Source organism: Camellia sinensis, chromosome 15, assembly GCF_055761805.1.
Source record: "Camellia sinensis isolate YWXY chromosome 15, ASM5576180v1, whole genome shotgun sequence".
NCBI lineage: Eukaryota > Viridiplantae > Streptophyta > Magnoliopsida > Ericales > Theaceae > Camellia > Camellia sinensis.
The window spans coordinates 9083032-9095409 of NC_138975.1; the positions used below are offsets into that span (position 1 = coordinate 9083032).

At 30.5% G+C, this 12378-nt stretch overlaps 1 protein-coding gene and 1 long non-coding RNA gene across 2 annotated transcripts; one reads left to right on the forward strand and one right to left on the reverse strand.

Annotated features, from left to right (window-relative positions):
* Positions 1 to 496: 496 nt before the first annotated feature.
* On the forward strand, positions 497 to 11738 carry LOC114277773 (pectinesterase). The gene is made up of 3 exons (XM_028219721.2): positions 497 to 1655; positions 8925 to 9116; positions 11103 to 11738. Exons 1-3 carry the CDS (start codon positions 605 to 607, stop codon positions 11600 to 11602), a joined length of 1743 nt encoding a protein of 580 aa, XP_028075522.2. The 5' UTR covers positions 497 to 604; the 3' UTR covers positions 11603 to 11738.
* LOC145813419 (uncharacterized) lies at positions 10745 to 11103 on the reverse strand. Its single transcript, XR_014356459.1, has 2 exons — positions 10975 to 11103; positions 10745 to 10913 (listed from the first exon to the last, which is right to left on the reverse strand). It is a non-coding gene; the product is annotated as an uncharacterized LOC145813419 (long non-coding RNA).
* Positions 11739 to 12378: the final 640 nt, after the last annotated feature.

Sequence of the window (12378 nt, forward strand, 5' to 3'; positions counted from 1 at the left end):
TTAAAATGATTTTTTATTATAAAACCGTATAAGGGGTATATTGAAAAGTGGGTTAAAAGTTACTTCTTGATTTTTAACTCACTTTCTCTCTTACAAAAAAATAAAAATAAAAAAGTCAAAAAATTAACTTTTAACTATCTTCCCAAAACATTCCTACAGTATGCTTAGAACTAATTTTTCTAATTAAGAATTAATAAATAAAAAGTAAAAATTAAAAACACATCAACAATAAAAGTTATGCTTGTGCCAGAGATATTCGAAATACAATATAAAATAATGTTAAGTGTCACATTAAGAATAAAGATAAAAAACATTTTTCAAAAAAAGAAAAGAGAAATTACGTGTTGTACTTTTAAAAAATTATTACAATTTTATAATAAGATTATAGTTTTAATAATTAATAATTATAAAATTTATCACTTATCTATAATTATTTTTAAAAATTTAACCTGAATTGGAATTTTCCCAAAAAGAAAAGCACCCTGCCTTATGATTCACATGGCATGCAATTAAAAAATTGAATGATTAAAAGACCAAACACTCCCTCAAGTCCCCGATAAAAACCCTTGTCCACACACCTCCTCCCAAACCAAAACCCCAAGCCATGAGCCAAATCAAATACTTCTTCGTCGGAATGTCAGATTCCGGCAAGCACATTTCCATCTCCAGTCGCAAAAAAAAGCTCTTCTTAGTCCTCTTCTCTTCTCTCCTGCTCATTGCCGCCGTAATCGGCATTGTCGCCGGAGTCACCTCTCACAAAAACAACACAATCGAATCCTCTGCAAACCACGCCATTATCAAATCCTCATGTAGCAGCACATTCTACCCCGATCTATGCTTCTCCGCCATAGCCAGTGTTCCGGGACTTAGCCAAAAAGTCACCAACCAGAAAGACGTGATTATGATGTCTCTGAACATCACAATCACCGCCGTGGAACGCAATTACTTCATAGTGGAAAAGCTCGAGAAGAAGAGGAAGAATAGCTTGACGGGGAGAGAAAAAACCGCTCTCCACGACTGTCTCGAGACGATCGACGACACGCTCGACGAGCTCCGGAAAGTCGAGCTAGATCTCAATGTGTATCCGAACAAAAAATCTCTCTCACAACACGCCGACGATCTCAAAACCCTAATGAGCGCAGCCATGACGAATCAGGAGACGTGCCTCGACGGTTTCTCGCACGACGGAGCGGACAAGCGCGTCAGGAAGGTGTTGGAGGAAGGTGAAAATCACGTGGAGAAGATGTGTAGCAATGCTTTAGCGATGATAAAAAACATGACTGATTCGGACATTGCGAATGAGGTGAGATTGACTGGGAGGAAATTGAAGGAGGTGGAGGAGAGAGAGTGGCCGGAGTGGTTGTCCGCCGGGGATAGGCGGTTGTTGCAGAGTACGGCGGTGACGCCGGATGTGGTGGTGGCGGCAGATGGGAGTGGGGATTATAAGACGGTGGAGGCGGCGGTGGCGGCAGCGCCGGAGAAGAGTAGTAAGAGATATGTAATTAGGATTAAAGCTGGGGTGTATAGGGAAAATGTGGAGGTGCCTAAGAAGAAAACTAACATTATGTTTTTGGGAGATGATAGGAAGACTACCATTATTACTGGAAGTAGAAATGTGAAAGATGGAAGCACTACCTTCCACTCTGCTACAGTAGGTGAGTACTCTTTTTTCTCTCTCTCGTTGTTTTATTTGTGAAGAAATTAATAACAGAATTCAACATTTTTTTTTTTGTGACGTTTCTAATAGTGATCGGTGGAAAATGTTATTAATTTTTATAAAATTTATTAGATAATAAATTTATAAGTAAATTACACAAATAGTCCTATAGTTTGGGTCTTGTACCACTTTGGTTCTTGGCTTTTCAATTATGACATATTTGATCTTAATTTTGAATTTTGTTCCAAATAAGAACAATTGAATATATAATTAGATTTTTCAAAGGTAAAATTGTCAATTTGATAAAATATAAATTAATTTGATAAAAATAAATGTCAAACAAATATTTTTTAATTTTTAAAAATTATTTTTACCTACTAAAAATAAAATTATGTAAAATTGATAAATTTTTTATATATTTTTTTTACCAAATTAATTTTTATTATGTGTTAAGATGATGATCATGTAAAATTAATTTAAAAAAATTAATCATGTAATTTTTATTAATTTTTACATAATTTTACATTGGTGGATAAAAATAATTTTAAAAAAATTAAAAATGATTTTTTGACATTTATTTTTGTCAAATTAATTTATATTTTATCAAATTGACGATTTTACCCTTAAAAAATTTAATAATATTTTCAAATGTCCTTATTTGAAACAACATTTAAAATTCAGAATCAAATATATTACAATTAAAAAGTCAAAGATAAAAATGACACAATTTCTAAATTATAAAGACTATTAATGTAATTAATCCTAAATTTATTTATTAAAACTTACGCATAAATTCTTATATTTTTTTGAAAAAAGTTTTTCTAAACAATTTGTCTTTAGGACATCATAGTGGATATGTTAAGCAATGTTTTAATGTCAGGACTAAGGCTCCGTTTGTCAACCTTCATTTTTAGTCAAAAAATCAAAAAATTATTAAATTAACCAAAAAGTCAATAACTCATATTAAAAAGTCAAAGATTATATTTTCTCTCTACTTTTTGCACATCTTTTTGTAAAAAGTCAAAAAGTCATCTCAAACATACTAGTTTTTTTAGCTCATATTTTAGCCAAATAGTCAAAAAGTTACTAAATTAACCTGTTCCCAAACGAGTTTGACATCTTTAATAAAAGTTAAAAAATTAAAAAGTCATTATCTTCTTTAAATTATATTATTTTATTTAAATCATATTATTTTTTTACTATATCACTTCAAACTTAATTTATATTTTATAAAAAATTAAAAAATACATTTATTTAGAACATACTGAACCATTCCTAAATTTTAGAATGGTGAAATATTGCAAAACCCCATTAAACATGTCAATGGCAAGGAGCTGGTCACAGTTACCAACCAATTTAGCCAGCCGAGAGAGAGACAGGGGGAAAGGAAAGAGAGAGAGAGAAAAGAGAAAGCGAGACTGACATAGTGCCGTGGGGTGGGCCCATTGCACTTTTTAACTGTTATTTACTTTATTTATTATTTTATATATATTTTTAACCCCCGTCTTAGGTTAGGTTTGGCATAACTTATATAATCCATCTTTTTATCTTTTTATTTTTTTTTTATCACATCACATCTCTATTTTTCTGCCCATCTTTTCGTAAAAAGATAAAAAATACACTTTTTTAAGACATCCCAAACTAACCCTTAATATATTTATTGTCTCATTATTCACTCACTCAATTAATAAATTTTTGACACATATTTTTTAGTCTTATTTTTATTATTTTTTATCCTATAACACACTTTTAATATTTATATTTTTAACATATTTACTGTGAATGGGCTTATTTTGTTATCAATTTATGTATTTATTTTGCTCATTCTTTCAACCACTTTCTCTCTCTTATTTGATTATTATAGGCCAAACTATAAATTAATAATTAAAAAAATTGAAAATAAAATATATATATTCTGAGTGTAATCTTTACTGCATAATTGATTTTTGAGATACTTTTTATAGCATTTTTTAAGTACACACCTTTTTTTGTTTATTTTTGCTTCTTTTTTTTCTAGGGCAAATTATATATACCTCCCCTGAGGTTTGGCTAAATTACAGATACCCCTGAAGTTTCAGAAATTACATCCCGTCCCCTAAGGTTTGTATTTTCATAACAATTTGCCTCCTGAGGTTTAAATTTCATAACAAATTACTCCCTAATTTGTTATGCAAATATAGCATTCAGGGGGAATTTGTAATTTCTCAAACCTCAAGAAAGGTATTTGTAATTTAGCCAAACCTCGAGGGGTATATGTAATTTGCCCTTTTTTTCTATTGTCTATAGACCGTTCCATTTTATACATTTTCATTTTGAAAATGATATTCATACGGACTGGTTATACACAATTTTTTTTTTTTTTGGATAGAATGATCTAGTAGTGGTATTTTTAAAATATAAGCCAATTTGATGGTATTTTATTTTTAAATGAAAAAATTAAGATTTTTTGTATAATTTTTTTTTATTACATATCTTCTAAGAGAAAAGTATGGGGTTGGGGTCCATCAATAACTTTAGGGGTCTCCTTGTGCTAGATATCAGGGAAGCAAACAAATACATTAATAAGCGTCTGTTTGGGAAGTGGGTTTGGAGGTGTTTTTTAGCTAAAATAAAATAAGTTTTTTAATTTAATAAAATAAAATATTATATCTAATCTATAATCATTATATTTTTTCTCTTATAAAAAAATTAAAAAATTAAAAAAAAATCAAAAGTCCTTTCAAAATTAAGTTTTTTAACCCCAGACTAAAAAGGCTAAAAAGCTAACCTACTTCTCAAACCAAGCCTAAAGAACATATAAAAGACCAATTGTGGCCTATTTTGCCAATTAGGAAAAAAGTTAGGAAAAAAGTCAATTTATTGGCTTACGTAAATCACATCATATTTTCATTTTTATTTTAACATTTTTTTAAAAAATGCCACAAAAATTTAAATGTTAATTATTTAATTTTTTTTTTTTTACTTCCCAAAATAGGCTGTAAGAATTATAGAGCTAGGATTTTAAAATTCCTTAAGAATGCAAAAACCTTTTGTTTCAAGGCGCACTACCAAAAAAAAAACATAGTGCTCTCAAAAAACGAAATAGTAACATGTGGGACAACTATGCAAGAAAATGTAAAATTAAAATTATATTTTTATAGATTTTTTTTATATAGAATTATTGACAAGAATAATGTAATTGTGACATTTTAAAAAAATAGAAATCGTCTTAATAAATTTTTATATTAAAGTAATAGAATAACGACTTTTCATATTATTTTGTTTTTTTTATTTATTTTTTGGTATAAATTTTTGTGCCTATACAACATATAAAAAAAGGAAATTATGAAAAAAAATTTAACCTTGTAACTAAATTAATGATGACTTTTTGTTAATTTACATTTTGATCTTTTAATTTGTTTTTAATTTAAATTATCTGTCTATTTTCAATAAGTAAAATCTATAAAAATATATATATATATATATATTTTAACTATTAAACTTAATTTAAGCATACATAAAATGTTTAGAATATTTTTTTTCATTGTGTTTGACAATAAAATGCCTTTTTTTTTTTGTTATTGTTAAGTTTGCGTAAGCAATTGATTGAAAATGAAAATAAATTAAAAAATAAAATTTATATTTTATTTTATTACAAGATCAAATTTTATTTTTTTTTTTAAAAAAAATATGTCCTATTGCGGAGAAATTTCAGAGCCATGGTGAATGATTGGTCCAAAGGTGGGTCCTCCTGCTAGTTTCTTAATGATCAAATTATTCATGGCTCGTACACCATGCTCTCTCTCCAGATTTCCTGTCGTAGGATCAAAATTCACGTGTCTTGCCATTGCGGCATTGCCACTTGTTGCTTTCTTTGAATTTATTTGTCTATTTAAAAAAAAAAACAAAAATTGTCTTTTATTTTTATTTTTTTTAGGAGCTTCTAGCTTAGATAGGTTCTAAAATGTAAAAGACCTTAACAAGTTTTTTTTTTTTTTTTTTTTTTTTTTGTAAAAAAAAGCATATTTTACTTTAGCAATAATATTAAAAATTGTTTAAAAAAAATACTTAAAAAGCTATACTTCCAAATTCGCAATCTTCCATCTTCCACCCCCAACTAAGAAAAAAAGTGAAGTGCCTAATAGATGTAGGCCATAGTTGTCGGATTAGATTAACGAAACTTGTGTATATAAATGATTGAGTGGAATAATGAAATAGTATTTAGATTGAAGATATAAAATAAAGGGTAAATTATTAATGTATTTTTTGAAATTTGATTAAAATATAAATTAGTTTTGTGATTTTGAAAATTAATTACACCTCCTGAGATTTCTAATTTCATAATAAATCACTCGTTTTATTAATAAATCATAAAATCAATTAATAATTTAGGTGATTTTATTATTGTATATAAGAGCAATTATGAATTTTATTTTTTTTAATTAATTCTGTTAAATAAAATTTTTTGACAATGGTGTATTTGTAATTTCTTAAATCACAGAAAATAATTTATATTTTAAGCAAAACTCAAGAAGTATATTTATAATTTATCTTAAAATAAATTAAATTTTTTTGTGAGCTAGTAGTATAGTTAGAGAAATGTGTGCAGAGGTGTGTCTTTCTCACCTTTTTACGTGAATAAAATTGATGGAAACCTGACTTAAAAAAGTGACTTTTTATGAGTAACAATGGCTAGGTGGTTGTAGTCAAGGTTATTGTTTAAAGTTTGTCAAGGTTCTATACTAATGAAACTCACAGTTCTTATTACAATTTAAGCAAATGTTAAAAGAGATTGTTTAATATTAACAATATTCTTTTAAAAAATAAAATTAATAAGATGCGTATTGTAAATATTATTCCTTTTGTATAGATATTGGTCGTGTACCGTAGCTAGCTGAGCATAACTTTTCCTTTATTCATGATATTCTCTTGTGATTGTCACTTGACTTTTTTGCACCATGTTAGATATACAAGACATTTTCTGTCTTGATTATCATACAAGTAATTGGGATGTTCTTCCCTCAATTGCGGGTTACTTTTCAAAATAATTGTTAAAAATAATCTACAAACAATTGACTTTTTTGCATCATGTTAGATATACAAGACCTACAAATAATTGGGATGTTACTTTTCAAAATATTTGTCAAAATTAATGTACAAACAATTGAAACGCGTACCACAGAGAGTGGTTTCGTTTGGTTTGGTACATGAGGGTAGGTTAAAATATTCACACAAAAAAATAAAATAAGTTAACAAGTTAATAAGATAAAATGTCACATTCAAATTATAATTATTTTATATTTTTTCATAAAAATTAAAAAAGTCAAAAAAATCCATCATAAATGAGACTTTTTAGCTTAAGTTTAGTCAAAATGTCAAAAAGTTAACTCATTTCCTAAAAGAAGGCAATGTACAAAAAAATAAAAATGCTGTATTTTGTCTGAAACAAATTTTTTTAAAATGTTCAAAATCCTTGGTTGGTGGTACTATTAATTTTGAATAGGACATGTACTCCACTAGAATGAATGCAGTATTGTCACATTATTTATACTCTATACAATTATAGTTTTTATTTTTACAAATTTATATTTAGTGTAATCTTTACTCATACATTATTAGACAAAAATAACTTAGATAAATTATAAAAAATGTGATAATTATATTTTTTATTTGAGTAAATTATACTAATCTCTTTTAAGATTTTAAAAAATACAATAAATTTTGTAATTTTAATATAATTATATTGAGCTCATAGTCTTCGTACCGTATGGATTAATTTTAACTTAATTAATTTTATTAAAATATAAATTAATATAACTATATTAAAATTATAAAGTTTACCTTCTTTTTTCTAAAGACGGGGGATCAGTTTAATTTACCCTTTTTATTTTTACCATGTTTGCACCAAACAAAACCCGACCACTTTTTTTTTTGAAAGAAATTTCTTTGCCGATATATTGGAGCTAATTTAGGCGTGCGATTCATTACATGATTGAAAAGCAACAAAATGGTGTTGTGACTGACCCTATCCCGTCACAATCCGTGCGATTTATTTAGATTATATTTTAATAATTTAAATTGTCGAACTCATTTAGATTATATTTTAATAAGTTAAATTATTCAAATTATAAAATTTGTTAAGTGTATTTTTATATAAAAAATAAATTTAATAGGATAAATATAACTTCATGATCAAGTTGAATAATAATCTTAAAAAATTATTAAAAGCATGTTAATTATTTATTTTTTTAAACATAAATGCAGTATTATTATAGATTACAGATGTTTAATTAACTTCAATTTTTTCATGAATGATCTATTCAATAAATTCTTTACTATTTACGATTCAGATTATTAAAATAAATTTGAGATACGTCTTCAAAGACTCACAACACAGTATTGTGCTTATAAGAAATAGCATCAGCTCCAGGTTCGTTATTGTATAATGTGTGTTGATACCATGTCTTAATGCACGTATGATATTATCAATTAATTATAACTTAACACATGATTAAGTAAATTCTAATTAATTATAACCACTCACTTACGATTATTGTTATAACTTTTATATAATTTTTGTGTCATTATAATGAAATTGAAATCTATATATAGTAAGGCATTTTTTGGTAAGAGATTGAAAGTCAGTTTTTTTACTTTTAACTTCTTTTGAGTTATATTACCTATTTATTTTTTAAAAAAATTATTAAAAAAAAGCTAAGAAACTAATTTTTAATACGTAAATTATAGTAATATCAATGGCGTAAAATTACCGTTACAAAGTGAGCTCACATTAGACTATTTTAAAAAGATGTTTTAATCTATTTTTGGTTTGAATTTTTTGGATTAAATTTTTGAAAATTGACTTTTTTAGTTTTTGTGTTTTTTTTGTTTTTAGTGAATATTTTTTAAATTTTAAACATTTTTTTTACTTTTTTAGATGCACCTTACTTAGATATATCTAAAAAGTAAAAAATTCGTAAATTTTTTTTAAAAAAAATTAATAAATATATAAAAATATAAAAAATGTACTGAATTCTTGTATTTTTTTGTATTTTTGATATTTAGTGAATTTTTAAAATATTTTTTTTTAATTTTTTTTACTTTTTAAATGTATTTATGTTAGGTGTGTCGAAAAAGTAAAAAAATACGAAAAATAAGAGAATAGAATTTTTTGAAAAGTGTTTTTTGAAAAGTAGAAATAAATAAGGTAATTATTTTTTATATATTTTTTAAAAAATTAATTTTTACTACTTTTCAAAAAATGAGCATGTGGGGTTGGTTTTTGCAGCGGCAGTTGGCGAAGGATTCCTGGCGAAGGAAATAACGTTCGAAAACACAGCGGGGCCCTCAAAGCACCAAGCAGTGGCACTACGTGTGGGGTCAGATTTGTCAGCGTTCTACAGGTGTGACATGGTGGCTTACCAAGACACCCTTTATGTTCACTCCAATCGCCAGTTCTACATCAACTGCTTTATTGCAGGTAACTTGTCGTGCCTGTTTGAGATTCTATTTTTTTGCGTTAGGTTTGATTGAGAAATTTAGTAAAAAATTAAAAAAAAAATATATATATATATATATATATAAAATTATATAAAACATATTTTATATAGATATATTTTATTAGATGCTGTTTGGTAACACTTAGGTACTGTTTGGTAACATTTATATTTTTAATTTTCTGTTTATATTTATAAAAATTTTAAAAATTCAAATAAAAACTTATTTGGTAAATTTTTTTATTTATAAATCAATGGTCTCAGTTTATAAATTTGACAAAAAAATGAAAACATAAAAAATGTGTTTCTATTTTGAGTTTTTAATTTTTTTTTACCACTTAACACTAGCCACCACCCGCCACCATTTTCCACCACCATCTTCCGCCACCACCACCCACCCCCCACCACCACCTGTCACCACCACTCACCACCCACCTGCCACCACCACCCACCAGCCACTACCTGCCACCCACCCCTCGCCGCCACCGCCGCTACCACTCACCTGCCATCCACCCGCCACCCGCCACTGCCATCCATCGCCCGCCACCTACTTGTCACCACCACTCACCACCCATCTGCCACCACCATCCACAACCTGTCACCACCAGCCACCTGTCACCCACGCGCCACCACCACCCACCACCTACCACCACCATCACCCACTGCCCACCCGCCACCCACCTTCCACCACCACCCACCACCACCACTCACTCGCTACCACCCGCCACGGTCACCCACCCATCCACCACCACCACCCACCGCTACCCGCCATCCGCCTACCACCACCACCCACCACGTCCACCCGCCGCCGTCGCCGTCGCCGTCGCCGTCGCCGCCACCACCACCACCACTACCCACTCGCTTCCACCTACCACCCGCCACCCACCCACCCACCCACCCACCATCACCACCCACCACCCACCCCCCACCACCTGTTATTCGCCACCCACCTGCCACCACTACCCAACACCCGCCACCACCACCCACCAGCTATCACCCCACCATCCGCCACCACCACCCGCCATCCGCCACCCACCCGCTACCACCACCCGCCACTGTCACCCACCCACCCACCCACCACCACCACCCGCCACCACCTTGCCACCACCACCCACCACCACCTTGCCACCACCACCCACCACTCGCCACCATCACCACTACCACCCACTCACTACCACCCGCCACCGTCACCCACTGACCCACCACCACCACCACCCACCCGCCACCACCCACCACCTACTGTCACCACTTTCCACCACCGTCTTCCGTCGTCACTTGCCATCACTTACCATTTCTCACTCTTTTTTATATTTTTAAAATGTTTTAAATATTTTATCAATTACCAAACGTGTTTATAGTTCATGTTTTTCTAAAAATAAACAAAAATCAGTTTATAAAATTTTTGTAAATATAAACTGAAAATGTAAACGTTGCCAAACACACCCATAGCATCCGTTATCCGATCGATATGATTTTTTTTTATAAATAAAATATAATTAATAAATTTTAAAATATGAAAAATTCTAATTATCAAAAGAGAGACCAAAAATAGGCCCAATGAGCCAAACTAGGCTAAAGTGTCTCAAATCTGAACCGATAACCGTCTGAACCCTTTGAAAAAATTGTATTTCAATATAACAGTGACAAAAAAAAAAATACACTTTCATCAGGATACAATTCTCCTGTGTATGATACAATTATTTTGGAAAAATACTAAAGCCCTCAATTTTTTTATCAAATATTTAATATAAATGTGGACTCGACACTTATATAAGATCCACCTCATATGAGACATGTAGATATTTAATATAAATGTGGACTCGACACTTATATAAGATCCACCTCATATGAGACATGCAGTGAAATATTTCGTAAAAATTTTGATATTCTAAATATTACTCATCATTATTTTGTGATAGTCCCTCTATTTACAATATATAAATTTTGTAATTTGTATGTATGAATTACAGGGACTGTAGATTTCATATTCGGCAACGCGGCGGCGTTATTCCAAGACTGCGACATCCACGCTCGGAAACCCGACGCCGGCCAAAAAAACATGCTCACCGCGCAAGGCCGCATCGACAAAAACCAAAACACCGGAATCGTAATCCAGAAATGCCGAATCGATGCCACTGCCGATCTCAAACCCGTCAAGACCAACTTCCCTACCTACCTGGGTCGCCCATGGAAGGAGTATTCGAGGACGATCTTCATGCAATCAACGATCAGCGATGTGATTGACCCTGCTGGATGGCACGAGTGGAATGGAAACTTTGCTCTCAGTACTCTGGAGTATAGGGAGTATCAGAATAGTGGGGCTGGGGCTGGGACCAGTGGGAGAGTGAAGTGGGCTGGGTTTAAGGTTCTTACGAGTGCGGTGGATGCTCAGCCGTACGCGGCGGCAACGTTTGTTGGTGGTAGTAGTTGGTTGAGCTCCACCACTTTTCCGTTTCAGCTTGGGTTGTGAAATTTGGAGGGGATTGATTGATTTGATGGAGATGATGTGTGGTTATTGAAATTAGGGACAATTATCAACCCAACAAAAAAAAAAAAAAAACAAATTAATTAAAAATTTTATAATATTAATTATTAATATTTAAATATTTTTCACTTCTTAATAAATATATTTATCTGATACTGTGTCAAAGTAATTTTTCCTTGAAATTAAAAGCAAATTAATGTTGAGGTTATGAAGGGTACTATTGAAATGAGTAATTTTATTCAGAATTATCAATTTATGGCTCCGATTCTTTTATATATGAACTTCACACCACATTTATGATAATTTAATAGAGTTGGATGGATGTTGGTTTTTTTGGCTTTGAAAAGTTAGTATTGTAATTTATGCGTGTCAGTAAGGATCAATCAGTCTTTATAAAAAATTAATTGTCAACTAATTATCAGACAATTATGTTTTAGTTCTTTTAGTCTTAATGAAGAGGATTTTTATTGGTGGCTTGTTTAGGAGAATTTAGTAAACAACAATTAAGTGAAGAAAATCACAGAATTTCATTAAGTAAAAATGAAAAACTTACAATGATTTGACTTAACCTCGTAGAGGTTTACAACAACTATTTGAAACTACTCCTATGAACGAAGTGAAATACAGGAATTTGAAGTACAGAAATATAAAGAACTGTAAAAACTTGAAAGGAAAATAAAGTAGATAAAATTGATTTTTTGATCTGAGTCTAGTTCCTCTTTTCTAGGACCTTCTCTGCTATTTATATTTCTCAATGATAA